Genomic DNA, 22,343 nt, shown 5'->3' with positions numbered 1-22,343 from the left:
TCATCCAATCCATTCCCATTCCTTGCAAGCGGAGCCAGCTCTCTCACTCACTCTTTCGCAGCTGCTAAGCTAAGCGAAGCTAGTCTCTAGAGGAGACAGTCCGCCATGGGCAAGGACGACGTGATCGAGAGCGGCGCTGGCGGCGGCGAGTTCGCAGCAAAGGACTACACGGACCCGCCCCCGGCGCCGCTGATCGACGCGGCGGAGCTGGGTTCCTGGTCGCTGTACCGCGCCGTGATCGCCGAGTTCATCGCGACGCTGCTGTTCCTGTACATCACCGTCGCCACGGTCATCGGGTACAAGCACCAGACGGACACGACGGCGTCGGGCGCCGACGCCGCCTGCGGCGGCGTGGGCGTGCTGGGCATCGCCTGGGCGTTCGGCGGCATGATCTTCGTGCTCGTCTACTGCACGGCCGGAATCTCGGGCGGCCACATCAACCCGGCCGTCACCTTCGGCCTCTTCCTGGCCCGCAAGGTCTCCCTGGTGCGCGCGCTGCTCTACATCGTGGCGCAGTGCCTCGGCGCCATCTGCGGCGTGGGGCTCGTCAAGGCGTTCCAGAGCGCATACTTCGACAGGTACGGCGGCGGCGCCAACTCGCTCGCCTCCGGGTACTCCCGCGGGACGGGGCTCGGCGCCGAGATCGTCGGCACCTTCGTGCTGGTGTACACCGTCTTCTCCGCCACCGACCCCAAGCGCAACGCCCGCGACTCCCACGTCCCGGTGAGCACCCGACCAACGCCACCGCCTCTTCGTTTTTTCTTTCTGCTTTGTGTCTCGATCTGCTGCTACCTGCTTAGTTGAGAGTATATTTTGTAGCTTAAAAGTTGGCTTGTTTTAATACTTGGCATCACTCGTAAGTTGAGTCCTAGGCGAGCTTAATTAGAGCTCAAGTCATGCTAGCTAATCACATGCTCAAATCTTGGCAACGTACATGGCGCATGTGAGTGAGTGAACAAAAAGAAAAATTCGTTCCGGGGCAGAGAGGGAAAGGAGTAGCACTACACATACAAAAAGGCAGGGGAATATCCAGTTTATCTTCTCTTTGGAAAATTCAGGGCAGAATATGAATATCATCATTGCTCCAGAGCATGCAGGAGGAATTTCTTCGCCGTAGACTAACTAAAGTGTTTTAATTTTTGAAAGATTCTCCTGCTGTCTGTTTCTGTTCTTCCATGCTTCTAGCTCCAAATTTTACACTATATATTTTAGCTAAGGTTGTTCGTTGGTGGGGTGAGAATTAAAACATAAAAGCTTGAAGTTGATTTGAGTTAAAACGTGTGAAAGGTGAATCGGGTGTGTGTGTCTGGATGCGTGAGCTCCAAATCTTCTAAAATAGCAGTACACAAGCACCGTGCCTCATTAAGGCTTTCATAGTCGTGATAATGACCGTTATTAACGCACACTTGCCTAGAACATTCGAGGAGTAGGAGTCATATCCACAGTGGCATCCGGCAGGTCATCGTCAGGGCCCGGCCACGGGCAGCCATCCCCCCCCGGACATAATTAAAGAGCTCCGACCTTATCTTTTCTGTGCATGCATGCCATCTCCAGAGAGGAGAAAGAAGATTTTTACCGCCCCCATCCCCTGGCTGACTCCCATTGACGGGCACAGTAAACATTCGGACCGGGGTAGGGGTACGGGTCAGGATGGTGGGCCCCCACCCCCACCCCCACCGTGTAAAAAGCTGAGCTGGGTCTGGTCCGTCCCCTGTAGCGGTACATGATCCGACGGGTCGGGTCCATCCAGTCCGTTGTCGTGATGAGCTGGTCCGAGCACGCCCGCCCTCCCTCGCCCCCCTTGTGTCCCATGCCATGTGAGCCTCTCCCTGCATCACCACGATGAATTATTTTGGCGCCTCCCTCGCACCGTACCCTCTGCTTCTACAGGCCTCCTCGTCCATTTTCAAACGATTTCGCATGTGATTTTTGGAAAATCTTTTATTGACCGTATGGTATGGTACGGTTGAACTAATTTAAGGCCTCACAGGACAGGGCCACCGTATGGTGCGTACGCAACCTAACCGCACATGAAAAACACACAGAGAGAGAATTCCTGTACAGTAATAGTACAACACGCAGGCACCAGTGTGTGTGGCTAGGTGAAATCCACGCAGCAGTCACTTTTTTTAGCTAGGGGGCACGGCACGGCACTAGTGGGCATCCTCCCCTTTCGTGCGTGAGGAGGATCTGGGGGCAGTGGCGACGAGGTGACCGGCCCTTTTCGCTGGGTGGCTGGGTGGCTGAAAAACCCGACTAATGCTGGTTCATTGCGAGAAAAATATTGTTGTTGCTGATAAGCTCCGGCTAAAACCGCCGACAAAGACTGGACGCCTTTTCCCCGTGGAGTCGTGTCAATAAAAGGATAAGAGTACGATGCCGTGGCCGTGGTGACTTTGGTGGATCGGCGAGATGCACACTAACTAAAAAGCCAAGGCCACTAACGGTGTTTGGTGTGTGGCCATTGGCCAGAGCATTGGCATATGGGGCGGAAAAGAGAGAGCGTCGATCACTTGTTCCGGTTTCGTCCTTTCCCTTGACAGAGGGGCAATGCAATGCAATGCATGACGACACGGCCTTTTTAGCCACCACTAATCGCTTCCGGCGGTGCCGACGCAAATAGTCCCCCTGATGCTGACAGACCGCGGCACGGAAAATGGCCTGGCCACTCGAAGGAGGGGTGGGTGACGGGGCAGGCAGTCGCGTGTTGGTTGTGTTTTGTTTAGTTCAGTTTGTCAACCATTCGGCGCCCGTCGCATTCGATGTTGTACAATACAGGTATGATATTATGCTGCATATATATCGGCTTTGCTTATATTAGCTGACCGGCCCGTGAATTTTTTTTTGGCAGGTTCTGGCTCCCCTCCCCATCGGGTTCGCCGTGTTCATGGTCCACCTGGCCACCATCCCCGTCACCGGCACCGGCATCAACCCGGCCAGGAGCCTGGGCGCCGCCGTCATCTACAACAAGGACAAGCCCTGGGATGACCAGGTATGTGTAATGTTAATTTCTGTGGTTTATTTGACACTTGTCCTTGCGCTGCATATTTACTGACGTGATCTGGTTAAACCTTGTGCAGTGGATCTTCTGGGTGGGCCCTCTCGTGGGCGCTGCCATCGCGGCGTTCTACCACCAGTACATCCTCCGGGCGGGCGCCATCAAGGCCCTTGGCTCCTTCAGGAGCAACGCGTGAGCTTTTAATTTCCAAAGGGCTTCTTCTGCTGGAGCAATGGCAATCTTAGGGGGAGACTGGAGATGCAGGCGTGTGAGCGAGGAGAATAAGTTGCATTAATTTGGCATCATCAATCAACTTGTGCCGGTGGTTAGGTCGCTTCTGTTTCAGCAGCTGCGTGTGCGTGCGTGCGTGAAATTTGGCTTCGTTCCCTGTAATCATCAATCATCGTCGTTGTAATCTGCTGCTTCTCTGCTCTTCTAGCCTCTATTTTCTATTTAATTATTATTGTTATGTAGCGACAGCTCATCATCAGTGAGAACCTCTTGCTTCTGTCTAAATCGTCTAAATCAACCGACATGTGTGTGTGCTCTTGCCCGTTCAGCTGTCTTGTTTTGTGGATTTGGGCATTTCATCCTAATCGTATCACCAGTTTTATGTCCTGTTCGCGTGGATAATAAGCCATGGTTCGGTTTGTTTGAATGATAAGTTATGGCTGAAAGTCCTGTTGGCTAATTTGTTATGAGAGAAAAATACTGTTTGTGAAAAAGTGTTTGTTGGTCGGTTTCTGGGCTGATAAATTTGACTGGTACTGGTTTGTTATGAGAGAAAAACGCTATATCGTAGCTGATAAGCCCTGGTTGAAACGAACGAGGCCATATAAGGGGGTGTTTGGTTCTCAGAACTAAATTTTAGTCCATGTCCTATCGGATGTTTGGATACATGTATGGAGTATTAAATATAGACGAAAAATAACTAATTGTATAGATTACGACTAATTTACGAGACGAATTTTTAAAGTCTAATTAGTTCATGATTTGACAATGTGGTGCTACAGTAAATATGTGCTAATGATGGATTTATTAGGCTTAATAAATTTGTCTCGTAAATTAGTCTCCATCTATGTAATTAGTTTTATAATTAACTCATATTTAGTTCTGTATCCGAATATTCGATGTGACATTAACTAAAATTTAGTTCGAACCAAACACGCCTAAGCCATACGAACAGGCTATTAGCCGCTCGAGTGCTACGGTACTCCGTAGGTGCATACAGTACCTGTCTGTGCATTGCAATGCATGCTAGGCCTTGTTTAGATACACTCAAAATTCCAAGTTTTTTCACTCTCTCTCCATCACATCAATTTTTAGTCGTTTGCATGGAGCATTAAATGTAGGTAAAAAAAATAACTAATTGCACAGTTTAGTTGGAAATCACGAGATGAATCTTTTGAGCTTAGTTGGTCTACAATTGGACAATATTTACCAAATAAGACGAAAGTGCTACTATTCATCGGGTTGAAATTTTTTCACGATCGAGGCCCTAGTACTCGTAGATGCTACTCCTGCCCTTTGCTTTTGGCCTGCTCCAACCTTCAAGAAACCGAAGCTATCAGGTGACTGGTCACCCATGATGCCATGGCGAGGAGACACATCAGCGAAGCAGTCACTCATCCGTGGATCTTTCCGCTGCGATGGATGGCGTGAAAATGGTACGGATATTTTCCGACTGTATTTAAGATCGAATCCGTTTAGACGGGTTCAGATCTATCCATATCTGAGTCTGGGTATTCAACATCTAACACCGTATCCGTATCTGAATCCTCAAATCGCATATTTATGATGTTGATATTAAATCATATCCTATCCGACATAGTTGGCTAAATCAAATATAAAAATAAATATAATATTATTAATATCCGTCCGATCCGTTTTCATCCTGCACGAATGTCTTGCCCTCTCAATCAATCCTTGTGATCCCCCCTACTACCTTGCTGTCACTTGTCACTATTGCAGTGGGAGTATCATGGGGCATTGGCGCCATTCTCTGCTTGCTGGTGGCCTGTGATCTCAGCGAGAGCGCGCGCGCCTGGCATGCATGTAGCGTCTCCAGCTGTCCTGAGCTGCCTGGCCGTTGTTGTCCCCTTCTCCTCCGCTCTCCCACCCCCTAGCGCTAGGTACTGCTACGTGGGGCTACGAGCATGCTGCGCGGATTTCATGAATCTTCACCGGGTCGCTTCTGCTGCCTGGAAATGGGAATCATGATAAAAAAAAAGTTGCTTGCCCCTGTTGCCAAATCATGGAGGCGGAAAGATTTGAGCGGGAGAGCACCAGTGCTGCTACTCACGCTTTCCGAGCCGACGTCCGGGTTTGTTTGGGTATTTTTCGCCTCAAGTTTATTTGTTTATATACTAGTACCCAGTCTGTTCGGTTGGCTGGTTTGTATCGTTGCTGGTTCGTGAAGAAGTACTGCTGGCTGATTTGTGTGACAAAAAAAAATACTGTTTCAGCTGGAAATTTACTATCGTTTACACAAACCACGGTGAAACGAACGGGCTGACTAGTAGTTCCAGTGTATACTCCTACTACGTTCAGATGAATTTGGAAATGGAATACCACCCCTACTGACAGGTTTTGGTGACGCGGGCGGGCCTTCTCTCTGTGAGTGTACTGTGCTTTCCTGTTTCCATGAGGCGTAGCAGGACCGTATGGAATGGAAAGAAACGGTACCCTGCGCGGCGTCATCGTGCGCCATCGAAAACGTGGCAGAGCATATATATACGGAGTACTGCTCGTTACAAGGGAAAAAAAGGAGATTCGTGGTACGGCTCCGTGACGCGCGAGTGAGATTCCAATTCAACTCTAGAGGGACGGCGCCCGCAGACGCAACGAGACCAAATCAGTGACAAACACAGCAATGGTGGCTGCTGGCCGCCGTTGCTGCTGCTACTGCATGTAAACACTGACGAGGGCACGCCGCGCTAGCGTCTCAGTTTGACCGTCCCCGGACCCCGGTGGCCTGGCCTGCTTCCTATTCCTATTCCTATTCGGCCATGGCCATGGATGGATGCATGTGCCTTGCTCAAGCAAAGCTGATGCCACTGCCCATTGCCATGTGGTGGTGCAGGGCAACCTACCAGCTCTGCTGCTCTGCGCCTCTGCCGCAGTTCTGTTCTCTGCTTTGCTTCCGCGCAAATACAGCAGGGCACGGCTACCCGCCTGCCACTACCGTTGCTAAAGATAACTTAGGCCTTGTTTAGTCGGAGGAATTTGGATTTTGGGTTACTGTAGCACGTTCGTTTTTATTTGGCAAATAGTGTTCAAACATGGACTAATTAGGCTCAGAACGTTCGTCTCGCAATTTCTCACCAAACTGTGCAATTAGTTTTTCTTTTCGTCTACATTTAATGCTCCATACACGGACCGCAAACATTTGATGTGACAGATAGTGTAGCAACTTTTTAGAAGTTAGGGTGGAACTTAGTGTAGCAACTTTTTAGAAGTTAGGGTGGAACTAAACAACTCCTTGACCTAATCCATTGGAATGGATCAATAATACGTTGCCAACGCCACGTACTCCTGTGGTACTACTACCTGGATGGATGCAACGGATGGTGCGGGTCAATTCAATGTGCCTTGTCGTTTGTCCGTGTCCTCTCACCTGTACTGTACCAGAGCAAATGGCACCACAACAGAAAATTTACTACGGCAGAAGGCTGCAACACACAGGCACAAAACACACACTGTCAACTGGAGAGAGAGAGAGAGGTCAAAGGCTGCAAGCTTCAACGCTGGTGCACTCATCAGACTCGATCTGCTGTTTGGTTCAGCGAGGACTGACTGACACAGACACAGGGTGTTCAATCATGCACGACGGCAGGACAGAGATTAGTAGTGGGCCTAAGCGAAATCAGTGATGGGGCGACCTTGGGCCTCCACGGGACGAGGGCTGGCCCAAAATGCGCCGGGAAACAGGCTCACGGTCACGGACACGGACCTCATTTATTCAGAAACAGGCTCACGGACACGGCCTTAATCAAAACGTGTTTGTTCAAGTGATCCATTGCGTCCAAAGAACAGCACATGTCTGAAAATAGTAAATGGGAGACCGAGGGTGCTGTTCTACAGATTCGGATCCCGTGCAATCTCCCTTCATTTTCCGCCTTTCTCAACAATGCTGAAAATCCCTCCGCACACAACAGAAAGAGGTATGGGGAGATCGGGTCTCCCTGCCCGGGGCCTCTTTCTGGCCTGATGAATTCCTCGGATAGAATCCCATTCACCCGGATCCGATATTTGACAGTAGTAACGCACTTCATTTGCAGACGACTCTCTAATTCTCTGCAAAGCGGATCCAACAGAAAGAGGTTGTTCGTACACTTGGTGAAGTGTAAGCCTGGGCATTGAAACACTAAATGAGGGAGTTATTGGCGGGTGGGAAATGGACAGCGCATAAATATTTGGTCCAACCCGTGGTTACCCAGGGATATAACTAGACGACCAATAACACCGAGAGGGAGACACATGCTTACAAGAGTGGATGAATTGATTGATCCGATGACGGCCCAGTGGCGCCGCTGTGTTTGTTTGCATCGAATCCTTAGAGTATTAAACATAGTCTAATTACAAAACTAATTACACAGATTGAGGCTAATTTACGAGACGAATCTATTAAGTCTAATTAGTCCATGATTTAGCAGTGTGGTGCTACAATAAGTATTTGCTAATTATGAATTAATTAGGTTTAATAGATTCGTCTCGCTAATTAGTCTACTTCTGTGCAATTAGCTTTATAATTAGCTCATGTTTAATTCTCCTAGTTAGCATTCGAACGTCCGATGTGACACGACTTTAACCCCTGGATACAGACACAGCCGGCAAACTTTCTGGGAAGAAGACGTCCATATCATCAGAGCCGTCCCAGTCCACATGGATATGGAGGATGTTGTCTGGCGCTTTGACAGTAGAGGGTGCTTCTCAATTAAATCGGCGTATAAGGTTCATCGTGCTGCTGAACTACGCGGGCAACGCAGAAGCTCTGAGTCGAGTTCTGGAGATGGTGGTGCAGACAGAGAATTCTGGAACAAGCTATGGAACACTGACTTTGCTCCGAAAATAAAACAATTCATCTGGAGATTGAGCCATAATATTCTAGCTGTCAGAAGAATTCTTCGGCGAAGAGGAATGAAAATAGATACCCGGTGCTGCATGTGTGGAAGATTGGATGAGGACGGGGTCATCTGTTTCTGAATTGTAAAGAGGTCAAGAAAGTGTGGAGAGAGTTGAACATGGAGGGCTCTCTTGACTGAAACTTGCAGCCTGCACAACAGCCAAAAAAATGATGGGCTTGGTCCTGAAAATGAAGGGAAAGGAGCAGCACACAGTAATTATGCTTCTCTGGATGTGGTGGGGGGAGCGAAATAGATGGAGGGAAGAAGGTAGGTGTCGACAGAATATCGTCGGCAGTCATATGAGAGGTATCCCATGAAGGTAGATTGATCGGCAGAGATGCGTGTAATCGAGAACAAGAAGGCAACAAAGACACAAGAGTTAGACATGTTCGGGCCATCTGCTCGGCGTAATACCCTACTCCTATGGTCTGTTGGATTGTATTGGCTATCGTATGATATTGCGTGTGTTTGGAGGGGGTCTGATAGGACTTGATGCTCTACCGGCGTTACTGCGTAGGTTATAGGGGTGGAAGAGAGAAGGACGTGGTCTGTACTCTCGACGTCGGCGAGGGGCCGTGGCGGCGAGAGTGCGGTGGCTACTGCTGCAACCCTAGAATTCTCGCGGTGCTACAATAGCAACGACGCTGTTCACGCGCGACAACAGCAGGAGGCGGCTAGGTTTAGGAAATCCCGGCTCCCTTCAGGAAGCCGGAAACAACTCTGTTTCTGCTTAATCCTTTACAAGTATTTATACTTCTCTCTAATAATAATTTCTCTAATAATAATAGGAATAAATAAAATAACTATGGGCTTTTAGGCCCATAGGCCCCCCTGGCCGGTAGCCCCTAGCCAGTCATGAGCCTACGCCTTGTATAATGGGTGCCGGTCATAACATTTCTTTCCGCCTGCGCAAACAGCTCGTCCTCGAGCTGGAAGTCGGGGTAGAGGGTGCGGAACTCGTCGACGGACTCCCATGTTGCCTCCTCCTCGGAGAAGCCACGCCACTGGATGAGTACGTGCCAGGCACCCCACGTTGCTGAGCCCGGAGCGCCTTGGCAGGAGCTGGCAACAGCCGACCGTCCAGGGTCGGCTCAAGGACACCCAGCGCTACTGGCGAGTCCCCTTTGTGGCGCTTGAGCAAGCCCACGTGGAAGACATCATGTAAATGAGCACCCTCCGGCAGTTGCAGACGGTACATCACCCGGTCGATGCGTTCCAGGACGCGGAAGGGCCCTGCGTAGCGGGGACCGAGCTTGCCTTTGGCGCCTAGCTTGAGGGACTGCGCCGTGCGGTGCAACAACCACAGCCAGACCCAATCACCCACTTGGGACTCCACATCGCGATGCCCTGCATCATAATACCTCTTGGACAGCTGCTGGGCCTGCAAAAGACGTTGGTGATCCTCTGCCAGGACCTCATCCCGGGATCATAGAAGAGCATCAGCAGCCTCTGTACGCGCCGTCCCTGGCGTGTAGGGCAACATTGGCGGAGGAGGCCGACCGTAGACGACCTCGAAGGGAGTGGCGCGTAGGGCGGTGTGGAAGGAGGTATTATAACAATACTCCGCCCATGAGAGCCAGTCCACCCATGCACGTGGGCGGTCGCCCGTCACACAGCGCAAGTACATGGCGATGACCTTGTTGACCACCTCAGATTGGCCACCCGTCTATGGGTGGAATGCCGTACTCATGCGGAGTTTAACGTCGGCCATCCGGAATAGATCCCGCCACACGTGCCCGGTAAACACGGGGTCCCGATCACTGACAATGGAAAGCGGGAACGCATGAAGGCGGACAATGCCGTTGAAGAAGGCCCAGGCGACGGTCGTGGCGGTGTAGGGGTGGCCAAGCGCGATGAAGTGGGCGTACTGGGAGAAGCAATCCACCACAGTGAGAATGATGGACTTGCCACCGACCTTGGGCAGCCCCTCGATGAAGTCCATCGAGATGTTGGCCCACACTTGGGACGGCACCTCGAGGGGCTACAGCAGCCCCGCCGGTTGCAACGTCTCTGTCTTGTTCTTCTGGCAGGTGGTGCAAGAACGCACCCAATCTTGAACCAACACGCAATCCCGTGGAATGTAGAAATTGGCACGGAGGTGATGGAGGGTCTTCTGGACTCCCTCGTGGCTAGCCGAGTGCGCCAGGAGGAGCACCTGGTGGCGCAGGTCCCCATGGTCCGGTACAAAGATGCAGGACCCATGGAGAAGGAGCCCGTCGTCGAGGTGCCACGGCTCCGAGAGCTCGCCGGCCCGGAGCTGCTGGAGGAGCTGCTAGCCATCGAGCGTGGTCGCTGTTGCCCGCCTGATGTCATCCAGGAGGGCGAAGGTCGGCCCGGATAGTGCATGAACAGCCACAGTCTCCCCCTCCATGGTGGCCATGGCCCCCTCTGCATCCCAGCAAGACAGAGCGTCCGCCACGGTGTTCAGACGCCCTGGGCGGTACTCCGCAGAGAAGTCGAAGCCGAAGAGCTTGCTGATCCATTGGTGCTGCGGAACGGTGGATAGGCGCTGATCAAGCAAAAAATTGAGACTGTAGTGGTCAGTACGAACCATAAAATGACGCCCCCATAAGTATGGATGCCAATGGCGCACTGCCTGCACCAGGCCGATCAGCTCCCACTCATACGCTGCAAGCTTCAAGTACTGGGCAGCAAAGGGCCTGCTGAAGTAGGCGAGGGGTCCCACGCCCTGATGTAGGACAGCGCCAAACCCCGCACCCAACGCGTCGTAGTCAACGACAAAGGTCGTTGCGAAGTCCGACATCTAGAGAATGGGCCCTGTGGTCAAGGCGCTCTTAAGCGCCTTGAATGCTGCTGCTACATCGTCGTCCCATGCAAACGCGTCTCGCCGTAAGAGACGCGTGAGCGGTGCTGCGATGAGGCCGAAGTCCCGGATGAACTTCCGATAGTAGCCCGCGAGGCCCAAGAAGCCGCGAAGGCCCCGGGCGGAGCGTGGCGTCGGCCATGTCGCAACGGCGGCGTCCTTGTCGGCGTCCATGGTGACGCCGCCCTTGGAGATCACATGGCCTAGATAGGCCACCGATGTCGCCCCAAATGAGCACTTGGAGCGCTTCAGGTGAAGATGATGTGCCCGCAGCGCATTAAGGACGATGTTGACGTGCTGCAGGTGCTTAGTCCATGAAGAGCTATAGATCAAAATATCGTCGAAAAATACCAGCACGAACCTCCGTAGGTAGGGTCGGAGCACATCATTCATCAAGGCCTAGAAAGTTGCTGGGGCGTTGGAGAGCCCAAACGGCATCACCAGGAACTCGTAGTGGCCGTGATGCATGCGGAAGGTAGTCTTGTCGATGTCGTCGGAATGCATCCGCACCTGATGATACCCGGAGCGCAGATCGAGCTTGGTGAAGAAGCAAGCGCCATGGAGCTCGTCAAGCTGCTCATCCACCACTGGAATCGGGAACTTGTCCTTGGAATTCTTGGCGTTGAGGGCACGGTAGTCGATGCAGAAGCACCAAGACTTGTCTGCCTTCCATACCAGCAAGACAGGTGCGGAGAATGGAGAGGTGGCTAGATGATGCCCTGGGCGAGCATGGCCACACACTGTCGTTCCAGCTCATCCTTCTACAGCTGGGGGTAGCGGTACGGGCGCACTGTGACTAGGGCGGTGCCGGGCAGCATGTGGATGCGATGGTCATACGGGCGCACCGGTGGGAGCCCTATGGGCTCATCGAAGATGACGCTCTGCTGCTGCAGCAACAAGTCCATCAACGGCTGTTGGGCATCGACAGAGAGTGTAGCGAGGTGCTGCTGTGGGACCGCCGTGTCGTGGCTGTGCACGCCCTACCAAAGGACACGTCTGCCCTTGCGCTAGAAGGACAGTGTCATGGCCTCGAAATCCCACAAGATAGGACCTAAGGTCCATAGGTAGTCGACGCCGAGGATGAAGTCGAAGCAGCCCAAGTCCAATCCAACGCACGTGATGGAAAAAGACTCCGAGCCGATGTGGATGGGCATGTGGCGAGCAATGCCCTCGCAAGGTAGCCGATCACCGTTGGCCATGGTGACACGGAGCTACTCACCGCCCGTCAGGGCAAGCCCTAGGCGGCGCATCGTCACGCCATGGAGGAAGTTGTGTGTGGAGCTAGTGTCGAGTAGCGCCAACAGCCGCTCCCCTTTAACCATCACCGGAAGTAGCATCATATTGTCCATGTGGATCCCTACAAGTGCGTGTAGAGAGACCATGAGAGCATTTGCGGCCACAGGCTCCTCGACGTCCGGAGCCTCATGGTTGGCGACGTTATCCATCACTGCGACATCCCCTAGCCTGTCGTCGATGTAGTCATCTAACTCGAGGTAGAAGAGCCATGGGCACACGTGGCCGCGGAGATAGGGCTCATCACAGTTGAAGCAAAGCCCTTGTCGACACCGCTCCAGTTGCTCGACTGGCGTGAGGCGATGGAAATGGCGCACCGGGGGTGCCCTATTCGCCGCTGCTGGTCTGCCCACTGGGGGGATAGGGGCTCCAAGTGGAGGAGCACCCACTCCTGGCACGCGCGGGGAAAAGGCAGGCCGCTGAGGAGGTTGGGTGCCCCACTAGAGAGGCGCTAGAGGCATGGCCGCCGCGCGACGCTCGAATGCCTAGGCCAAATACATGGCGGTCTGAAGGTCGGGTGGATCCCACATCTCCACATCCACCCGAATGTGCTCCGTGAGGCCGCCCACGTAGAGTTTGGCCTTCTGCTTTGTGGAGATGTCGCGCGCATGGCACAACACTGCTTGGAAGTGGTCAAAGAACTCCTGGATGGTGGAGTGGAAAGGTAGGCGCCCTAGCTCGACCAATCTGGTACCACGGATCGATGGCCCAAAGCGAAGACGACACAACTCTATGAAGCAATCCCAAGGAGGCATGCCCTCATCTTGCTCGAGGGCATAGTACCATGTCTGCGCCATCCCCTTGAGATGGTAGGAAGCTAGCTAGGTGCGGTCGGAGGCCGGTGTGTGCTGGTCCCTGAAAAACTGCTCACAGTGATTGAGCCAGTTTAGGGGGTCCTCGAAGCCATCGTACATCGAGAACTCCAGCTTGTAGAACTTTAGGGGGTGGAGGTTGATAGGACTTGATGCCCTACCAGTGTTTTGCGTAGGTTATAGGGGTGGAAGAGGGGAGGATGTGGTCTGTACTCTCGACGCCGGCAAGGGGCTATGGCGGCGAGAGTGCGGCGGCTGCTGCTGCAACCCTAGAACTCTCGCGGTGCTACAGTATCGATGACACTATTCACACACGACAACAGTAGGAGGTGGCTAGGGTTAGGAAATCCCAATTCCCTTTAGGAAGCCAGAAACAACTCTATTTCTGCTTAATCTAATCTCCAAGTCTTTACAAGTATTTATACTTCTCTCTAATAATAATTTCTCTAATAATAATAGGAATAAATAAAATCACTATGGGCTTTTAGGCCCCAAGGCCCCCCTGGTCGGCAGCCCCTAGCCAGTCATGGGCCTACGCCTTGTATAATGGGTGCTGATCATAACTGGGTCCCTGCCCGCCTTATATAGTCCGGGGGCAGGGTTACAAGTCGGTTAGATCTAGGAGATAACCGAAAAGTAATGACAAATTATATGAATCATAGGATCATATGTATCCTAATAGATCTCATAGTAACTTCATGATATCTTCCCGATGCCTTGTGGGACGCGCCGTGCCCCACAAGGCTTTGTCTTGTGGGCTGGGCCGCCCCTGGGGGGCAGCCCATGTGGTCTGTCGTGGGTATCTAGGGTCGTACCCCCCATAGCTAGTCCCCGAGCACCTTGTATCCATTGTGCAACGCTGTCTTAAGCTTGTCCGAGCAGGTGCGAACAAAGTCGAGCAGTCAGACTCATGGTCCGACCACTGTGATGAGTTGCCGAGCAGTGTGAACCATCGCTGAACAGTGTATCCCAAGAAAGGCTTGCCACAAGGATGTAAGGAGCTCAACTTCAAAATCGAAAATTTCCTCGTAGTGGACCATGAGAAAGAGAGATAGTCTTTTTCAACTTCAGGAGGCACGGAGTCTTCTAGATTAAAGCAAGCACACTCACCACAAGGTGAAGTGTGCCGACTTAGTCCCCGAGCCTAATAGTAGGTGACGTAGTCACGTGGTGCCAGGGTCCAAAGTAGAAGAAAAGCAGAAGACTAGCCGAGCAGGCAGCCAGTCCCTAGGTGTAGCCCTAAAATGAGAAAAGCACATTCATCGCAAGGTGAAGTGTGCCCACTTAGTCCCCGAGCCTGATAGTAGGTGACGTGGTCACATGGTGTCAAGGTTAGAAACAATAGTCAATGGAAGAAAGTCCCTAGTGCGGTGAGGAACCAAGTCGTATTGATGACACAGTCCTTGAGCCATAAGTGGAAATCTTGGAGAAAACAAATCGTGGAGAAAAAACCGGAGTAACGGCTGTACAGTAGGAGTTACTGGGCCTTAATGGATTGTGGAGAAGTCGACAAATATTTGGTGAGCAGTAACAAATTGCAGTGAAAAATGGGTGATACAGGTTGTAGTTGTGTGAAAGCCCAGGTAACTGCCCACCATGTTGTTTCGGAGAATTCAAAGAGGCGCAAAACGTGGAGCGATTTCCCAAAAACCCTCGAATATGAAAAGTGGGGGGAGTGCTTTATAACTGTGTCGCCGCACTCCACGCTCCCACCTTTGCTACTTTGCTACTTTGTTTTCCTCCTCAACCCTCGCACTTCTAGATTCATATGTGCTTCCGCCGCCAATCCCAAACCAGATCTGAGAGATCGCTCCGAAGAGGGGAGCTGGAAACCTGAAGAAGGCGGCCACCGGAGCCAGCCGTGATAATGAGTGGGTGTTGTCACTCATAGGGGAGGTGGAGATCAATAGGATGGTGGAGGCGGGCATTCTTTCGGACCGTGTCACCACCGGATGGCGACCGGCCAACGATGAGACCTACCCAATGCCTGATGCCGACGAAACTGTAGTATTTGAATATTACTTCTAGCGCGGGTTAGGATTTCCTATTCATCCTTTCTTGAGGAATCTTTTGGAGTTCTGGAGAGTTAGTCTATGTAATCTCCACCCAAACACCATCTTCCATATCTCTATCTTTATCCATTTCTGTGAGGCGTTTCTTAGAGTTCTTCCCCACTTCAACCTCTTCCATCACCTGTTCTAGCTAAAGAAGAAGGGCGGCAACGGTTCTAGGGTGGTCAGCGGCATGTATCTACAACTCCACGATAGGATGGCAGGTGTGTACATCACTATACTGCTGAACACGTCACTAAAGGGGTGGAACGCTAGGTGGTTCTACATGAAGCAGAGCTATCCCACCATCTGTTGCGACGTCAACCATGTGCCGGAGAACCAGAAGAGCTGGTCGGATAAGCCGAGCAGTGGTGATATGGATTAGGTGAAGGAGCTCCTCGGCTTGATAAAGGGCGTGAAGATGAACGGTGCACTGGTGGCGGCGAGCTTCATAGTGCACCGTGTTTAGCCCTACAAGGAGATGGCCCACGCGGGCTTTGACTTCAAGAGGGCACCGACGGCACCCGGGAGAGGATAGAGAGGCTGACAAGGGATGATGTGGTAGAGTAGGCCGTAGAGCTATTTGCTCCAAATGCCTCATTCAGCGTGTTAGGGCAGACTAGGCCATTCAACTGTACGAACCCGCCTCCTCAGGTAAACATCTCAATTGTTTGTTCCTGATCCTTTTTTATCCTGTACCGTTACTGAGCAATGAACTAATTCACTTGTGGAAAGATCCATTCGCAGGAATGGGCGGTGTACTTCTCAGGCGTGCTAAGGATCAATTGGCCGAAGGCAGTGGACGCTCGGCCAACAACTCAACTTGAGGAAGGTGCCGTCAGTGCCTCATCAGAGTCTAAAGGCATGGACGCTGGTCGGGCAGAGAGTCCCCCCTGGTGTCAGAGAAAGTCTAGGGGAAAAGGGCAGCGGTAGATGAGCCATCCCGAAAGAAGAGGAAGACAGCGGGTGCTGCTCTCCGCAAGCTGGGTGGCATCTTGCTTGGCGGCATCTTGCTTGGTGGCGACCAGACCACTCGGACACAAAGTATGGCGATGTCCGAGTGGTCGGATGACAACGGGGCTCCAGTGGCTCCTCCGCCAAGCACTGAAGCGCCTCCACGCAACACATGCATAGAGGTGCAATCGAAGGGAGAGGAGGTAGTCCCCGAGCAGCAGGAGAAGGGAGTCCCCGAGCAGCAAGCGAAGGGAGTCCCCGAGCGATAGGCGGAGGAGAGGCCAAAGGCGAGGGCCATGAGACCTTTAGCCCAGGGCACTTGGGTTGACCCTAGAGCCATGCCTAGGGCTTAGGGAGGCAGCGCTGGTTTAGAACCGTGTACCGGGAGGCCGATGTGTAAGTTTCTTTTCCTTGGATTTAGCTTGCTGTCAGATCCTTATAGTTGTGGTGATTGACAAGCTAATCTAATGCAGAGCAAGGCATACGGAGAATCTGAATCCATCCGTGCAAACTGGCGAACAGCCGATGGCTAGTCCCAGCACGGAGGCAATGTCGGCAGACCCTGTCTCAGAGTCCCGGGGCGCTTGGCGGCCTATGGAGGAGTCAACCGTCGCTGCTGATGGACATGGCGGCGGAGAACAGTTGGCCCCAATGGTGGACAAGCCGATGATGGTGCCTAGGGCAACGACGGGAGCTGTCGGGTCTTCAGAAGTGGATGCTGGAGTTGCCGATGCCGCGCTAGAGTCTAGAGCAGAGAAATAGGTGGTGCTAGAGGAGCAGGCTATGCTCCCTAAGGTGTCGGTGGGCGTGGTCGGACACGCTGTACGGCCATTGAGCCCCCTAGTGGTGCCACCGGCTATGGAGGAGGACAAAGTGGAAGAGATTGAGCGTGAGAAAGCTCGACCTCAAGCCATCTGGATCCTCCACAAGTGAGGCGATGAAGTTGTTGTGGTGGAAGAGGACACCACCAGGGAAGTCAAGAGGCTAGAGTCCACCCTTTCCACGGCGATAAAGCAGATCAAGGTTAGTATTGCGTCTGCAATGTCTGTCTGTGTCGTCGGAGATTGGAGTTCTTCACCATCTTGTTGCTTTCATAGGGCATAGCATGAACTACCGAACAACAGTGACAACTGATCAAGAGGATGGAGCCCCTCGCCGAGGAGAACAAAAAACTAAAGGAGGCGGTGAAGCTTATGGAGAAAACGTCCAGAGGGCCCAGCGTGAGCGGGATCTTACCGAATCTAACGCGCGGGACCTAGAATATCAAAAGGGGGCCTTATCCGAGTAGCTGGGGATCGTGTTCGAGCAGTTGCATGGTAGCTCTAAGCAGCTGAGAAAAAGGTACTATGAAGCGGTGAACTTGTTTTATATTGTCGAACAACTTTAATGTTGTTGACAATCGTCACTTTTGTAGAGCAAGACACGGAGATTGGCCAGTTGCATCAGGTCATTGGTCAATTCCAAGAGGAGGAGAAGGTGTCTAGGCGAGCAGAGAAACTGGCCGAGGAGCTAAAAGGTGAGTAGTTCATGGTCGGAGTTGTTGCTTAAGTGACTAAATCATTTGATGGATCTTCTCGGTGCTTGTAGAATAATGTCGAATGATCAAGGCCAAGTTCGATGTGCTGGAGTTGGAGGCTCAAACCTAGAGATGAAAGCTTGATGCCGTGGTGACTAGAGTTAGGCCAATGCTGGACTGCATCAACATGGAGGCAGCTCCTCAGCCTGACGATAGGCCGCCTCGTCCGGACACCATCATCGACAGGTACAAGGCAGCGTGGGAGAACTTCAAAAGCTTCAATCGTGATGTCACTCTCTCCGCCGTGACCCATGCCCTAGTGGTAGTCCGGTCTCATTAGCCTACCATCGACCTGCAAGCGATAGGGGCCAAATTTGCTAGAGGGACTGGTGTGACAAAGCAGCAGGAGCTTGAAGATGAGGTGGAGGACGCAGCGAAGAGGCTGGTCAGAGACGTTGACCTATTCGGCAAGGTGGACAGGGAGGGCCAAACCTAATGACCTGCTTAGAGAGTGATCTATAACAGCTGGAGAGGATAGTTAAAACACACGAGGGTGTAGACAATCATTTATGTATCTGTATAAATGTTGTAAAGTGACATGTGCATGTTTATGCAGTTTGCTAGTATTTCGGTGAAAAATCATTGTAGTGTTAACCCTAACGCGATTATATGTAGTATAAGTAGCGTTCGAGCAGTTAGTTCATTACTGAGCTCTTGGCCTTGGCTATCCCATATTCCATAACATCGAGCGCGGAGCCCGTGCACATGTAGGAGGAACAAACGTGACTAAGGAACCGCAGCTGACCACCCATAACATAGAGCGCGGAGCCCATAGCACATGTAGGGAGAGATCGAAGACTAGGTTTTCTCCATATCGTGGAGATATGGAGAAACATGGCAGAGCGTTTATGGAGATAACGTATTGGAGTTTGTTAAGGAGTAGCTTAGAGCTGGCGACAGCAAATGGAGATTAAATCGTAATGGAGAAATAATGGAGACAAATTATGGCGACCAAAACTTCATTCAATATGGAGTGGAGAATACATATCTAGAGCATTTCAATGATAGGAATGTATAAGGTGCTCGATGTGCCATGAATTGGGGATATCGATTCCATCCAAGTCACATAGCTAGTAAGACCCTAGTTGGGTAACCTCTTTGACCATGTAAGGCCCTTCCTAGGGGGAGGAGAGCTTGTGCATCCCTTTGGTTTTCTATGGAGAACGAGGTCGCTGACAGCAAATGAACAACCTTTGATATTGCGGTTGTAGTATCTTCGCAAGACTTCTAGGTATTTGGCTGTGCAGATGCAGGTGGTCAGGCATTCTTCTTTGGCCCTATCAACATCCTCTGTCCGAATAGCTGTGGCTTGCTCTTCATTATAATGTTTCACCCTAGGTGCTCGAAAGGCAATGTCCACTGGAAGTATGACTTCTGAGCCATAGACCAAGAAATATGGAGACACACCGGTGCTATGACTAGCTTGAGTGCATAGTGCCTAGACCATAGCTGGGAGCTCTTTGAGCCATCTGCCCAGATGCTTTTCCTCTTTCTGATATAACCTCTTTTTGAGGGCATCAAGGATCATGCCGTTTTCCCGTTCGACCTAGCTATTGGCTCTAGGATGGGCAACAGAGATGTATTTGATGGAGATGCATCGGTCTTCATAGAAGTCCCAAAAATGATGACCAGTGAATGTAGTTCCAAGGTCAGTGATAATGTTGTTTGAGAGACCGAATCTATGGATGACGTCTTCGAAGAGGTCGACTGCTTTCTTTGCAGTAGCCAAAACAAGTGGTTTGTATTCGATCCACTTGGAGAACTTGTCCATGGCAACATACATGTACCGGAAACCACCTGGCGCTGGCTTAAAAGGCTCGATCATGTCTAGTCCCTAGCATGCGAAAGGCCAGAAAGCTGGGATGGTCTGCAACTCTTGTGCCGACACGTGTATCTGCTTGGTAAAAAAACTAGCATCCTTCACAACGTCGGACGAGGTCTTCTGCATCGGCGATGGTCGTGGGCCAGTAAAAACTAGCTCGAAAAGCTTTGCCGACCAGGTTTCTCGAGGCCGCGTGATTGCCACAGGAACCAGAGTGAATTTTGAGAAGTAGTTTCACTCCCTCTTCTTGGGTGATGCATTTCTATAGTATCCCTTCCTTGGCACTTTTCCTCGTCAAGTACCCGTCTACCAGCACATAATGCTTGCTTCGATGGATTAGGCATTCAGTTTTAGTCTTGTTGGTGGGTATGTCGGTGCTGGTGAGGTACTTGATGAACTGTTCCCTCTAGTCAGCGGCCGGCGAAGGTACTGTAAGTACCAACTGCTCAGCGGGGAGAATTTCTTGAACTTCCTTCTCTTCTTTAATAGATGGTGTAAAGAGGTCTTGAACGAAGATCCCAGGTGAAATCGCGGCGTGAGAAGAGCCTATCTTAGATAGGTGGTCGACGAGCTAATTTTGATCTCGTACCACGTGGTTGTACTCGATATCGTAGAACTTCCCTTCGAGTTTCCTGATTTCGACGCAATATGCGTCCATCTTTTCACTAGAGCAGGACTAGTCTTTGTTGAGCTGGTTGATGACTAGCACGGAGTCTCCATATACCATGAGGCATTTGATGTCGAGCTCAAAGGCTATACATAGTCCATGGAGACATGCTTCATATTCAGCGGTGTTGTTGGAGGCTAGAAAATGTATTCAGAGAACATATCGGAGCTTGTCTTTGGTCGGCGTAATGAATAAAATGCTAGCACCAGCACCGTTGATGTTAAGGGAGCCGTCGAAGTACATTACCTAGTGCTCGTGGCAAGTAGCGGGGATGGGCTCTTGGATCTCGGTCCACTCAGCGACGAAGTTAGCGAGCGCTTGTGACTTGATGGTAGGCCTACTTCTGAATTCAATGGAGTAAGTGCCAAGCTCGATAGCCCACTTGATGATGCGGTCATTGGCCTCTTTGTTGCGGAGGATGTCCCCCAGAGGGAACTTGGTGTCCACGATGATCTTGTAATACTCAAAGTAATGGCAGAGCTTGCGTGATGTGATCAGAATTGCGTATAGCAGTTTTTGAACTTGAGGATAACAAGTTTTGGGCTCATTAAGGACCTCACTAATAAAGTATACCGGACATTGCACCTTATAGGCATGTCCGGCCTCCTTGCATTCAATGACGATAGCTGTGCTAATGACGTGAGAAGTGGTGGCGATATAGATCAGTAGAGTTTTGTCTGGTTGAGGCGCTATCATGATTGGAGGCTTCGTTAGAAACAACTTGAGCTGCTCGAAAGTTGTATCTACCTCCTCTGACCAGGAGAAGTGCTCAGAGGCCTTGAGGAGTTTGAAGAACAGTAGTCCCTTTTCATCGAGGCGCAATATAAAGCGGCTAAGAGGAGCCATGCAGCCTATAAGCTTTTGTATGTCCTTTACGCAGGTTGGCCGTTTCATGTTGGTGATGGCGGAGACCTTGTTGGGGTTGGGCTCGATGCCACGAGCGCTGATGATGTAGCCTAGGAGTATGCCAGATGGAACTCCAAAGATGCACTTTAAAGGGTTCAACTTCCATCTATATCATTTTAGTTTGGTGAATGTTTCTTTGAGGTCGACGATGAGGTTGTCGCGGTCTAGGACTTGACGACCACATCGTCGATGTAAGCTTCGACATTGTGGCCTATCTGTTGATCGAGGCACATCTAGATGGCCCTTTGGTAGGTCGCCCCGACATTCTTTAGTCCAAAGGACATGGTGGTATAGCAATACGCACCAAAAGGCATGATGAACGACGTTTTGATCTGGTCGTCCTCTTTTAGGGATATCTATTGATAGCTAGAGTAACAATCAAGGAAGGAGAGCAGTTTGTAGTTGGCGGTGGAGTCTACAACCTCGTCTATTTGAGGCAGACCGAAGGGGTCTTTAGGGCAGTGTTTGTTGAGATCAGTGTAATCAGCGTACATTCTCCATTCTTTATTCTTTTTTTGAACGAGAACAGGATTTGCTAACCGCTCAGGATGATACTCTTCTTTAATAAATCTAGCAGCTAGGAGCCATTTTATTTCTACCCTAGTAGCCTCCTTCTTGTCTAGCACGAATCGTTGGAGTTTCTGCTTGATCGGTTTGGTGGTCGGTGAGACATTCAAGGAGTGCTCGATCTTCTCCCGTGGTACCCCCGGCATGTCTGCAGGTTTCCAAGCAAACACGTCGGCGTTGGCACATAGGAAGGTGATGAGTGCGCTTTCCTATTTGGGGTCGAGGTGAGTCCCAATCTTCACGGTCTTGGAGGGGTCATCGAGGTCGAGGCCAACCTCCTTCATTTCCTTGGACTTGGTGGAGGCACGCGGAGGCTCCAGCACCGGGATCTCCAAGTCATTGGCGAACACCATCTTGGCCTCGGTGACCATGCTAGCCATCTAGATGGAGAGGTAGGTGGCTTCGGTGAGGGTGAGACTCTCTGTCTCGTAGGCGTTGGAGATTGAGAGGTTGGCCCACAGGGCCAGGACTCCTACAGGCGAAGGCATCTTTAGCACTAGATAGGCATAGTGCAGTACGGCCATGAACTTGGCCAGAGCTGGCCGACCAAGTACGGCATGGTAGGTGGTGCTGAAGTCGATGATCTAGAAGTTGATGTGCTCGACGTGGTAGTTTCTAGCCGTGCCAAACTATACTGGGAGGGTGATCTCTCTAAGTGGTTTGGATGCCCTGCTAGGTACCACACCCTAGAAGGAGGAGTCGGAGGGTGCGATGTCTCCTATCCTAAGGCTCAGCTCCTTTAGGGGT

The 22,343-nt window shown here is 51.4% G+C and overlaps 2 protein-coding genes across 2 annotated transcripts; one reads left to right on the top strand and one right to left on the bottom strand.

Annotated features, from left to right (window-relative positions):
• On the top strand, positions 1-3,527 carry LOC136541707 (aquaporin PIP2-1). Its single transcript, XM_066533731.1, has 3 exons — positions 1-723; positions 2,852-2,992; positions 3,081-3,527. Exons 1-3 carry the CDS (start codon positions 106-108, stop codon positions 3,192-3,194), a joined length of 873 nt encoding a protein of 290 aa, XP_066389828.1. The 5' UTR covers positions 1-105; the 3' UTR covers positions 3,195-3,527.
• Positions 3,528-8,969: 5,442 nt separating this feature from the next.
• Positions 8,970-10,066, bottom strand: LOC136543786 (uncharacterized). Its single transcript, XM_066536142.1, has 3 exons — positions 9,811-10,066; positions 9,236-9,528; positions 8,970-9,128 (listed from the first exon to the last, which is right to left on the bottom strand). Exons 1-3 carry the CDS (start codon positions 10,064-10,066, stop codon positions 8,970-8,972), a joined length of 708 nt encoding a protein of 235 aa, XP_066392239.1.
• Between the last annotated feature and the right edge of the window lie 12,277 nt (positions 10,067-22,343).

The sequence above is a fragment of the Miscanthus floridulus genome, chromosome 3 (genome assembly GCF_019320115.1).
Source record: "Miscanthus floridulus cultivar M001 chromosome 3, ASM1932011v1, whole genome shotgun sequence".
NCBI lineage: Eukaryota > Viridiplantae > Streptophyta > Magnoliopsida > Poales > Poaceae > Miscanthus > Miscanthus floridulus.
This window is presented reverse-complemented; position numbering and strand designations above follow the sequence as displayed.

Bases quoted from the DNA above. Each gene is read 5' to 3' on its own strand.
- LOC136541707 (XM_066533731.1), top strand. From the start codon at position 106: ATGGGCAAGGACGACGTGATCGAGAGCGGCGCTGGCGGCGGCGAGTTC. The intron at 724-2,851 runs GTGAGCACCCGA...TTTTTTTGGCAG, and splicing joins CCCGCGACTCCCACGTCCCG to GTTCTGGCTCCCCTCCCCAT. The intron at 2,993-3,080 runs GTATGTGTAATG...AACCTTGTGCAG, and splicing joins ACAAGCCCTGGGATGACCAG to TGGATCTTCTGGGTGGGCCC.
- LOC136543786 (XM_066536142.1), bottom strand. From the start codon at position 10,066: ATGGACTTCATCGAGGGGCTGCCCAAGGTCGGTGGCAAGTCCATCATT. The intron at 9,529-9,810 runs GTACGGCATTCC...AGGTCCTGGCAG, and splicing joins CGACGTTAAACTCCGCATGA to AGGATCACCAACGTCTTTTG. The intron at 9,129-9,235 runs GTAGCGCTGGGT...GTACTCATCCAG, and splicing joins GCCACAAAGGGGACTCGCCA to TGGCGTGGCTTCTCCGAGGA.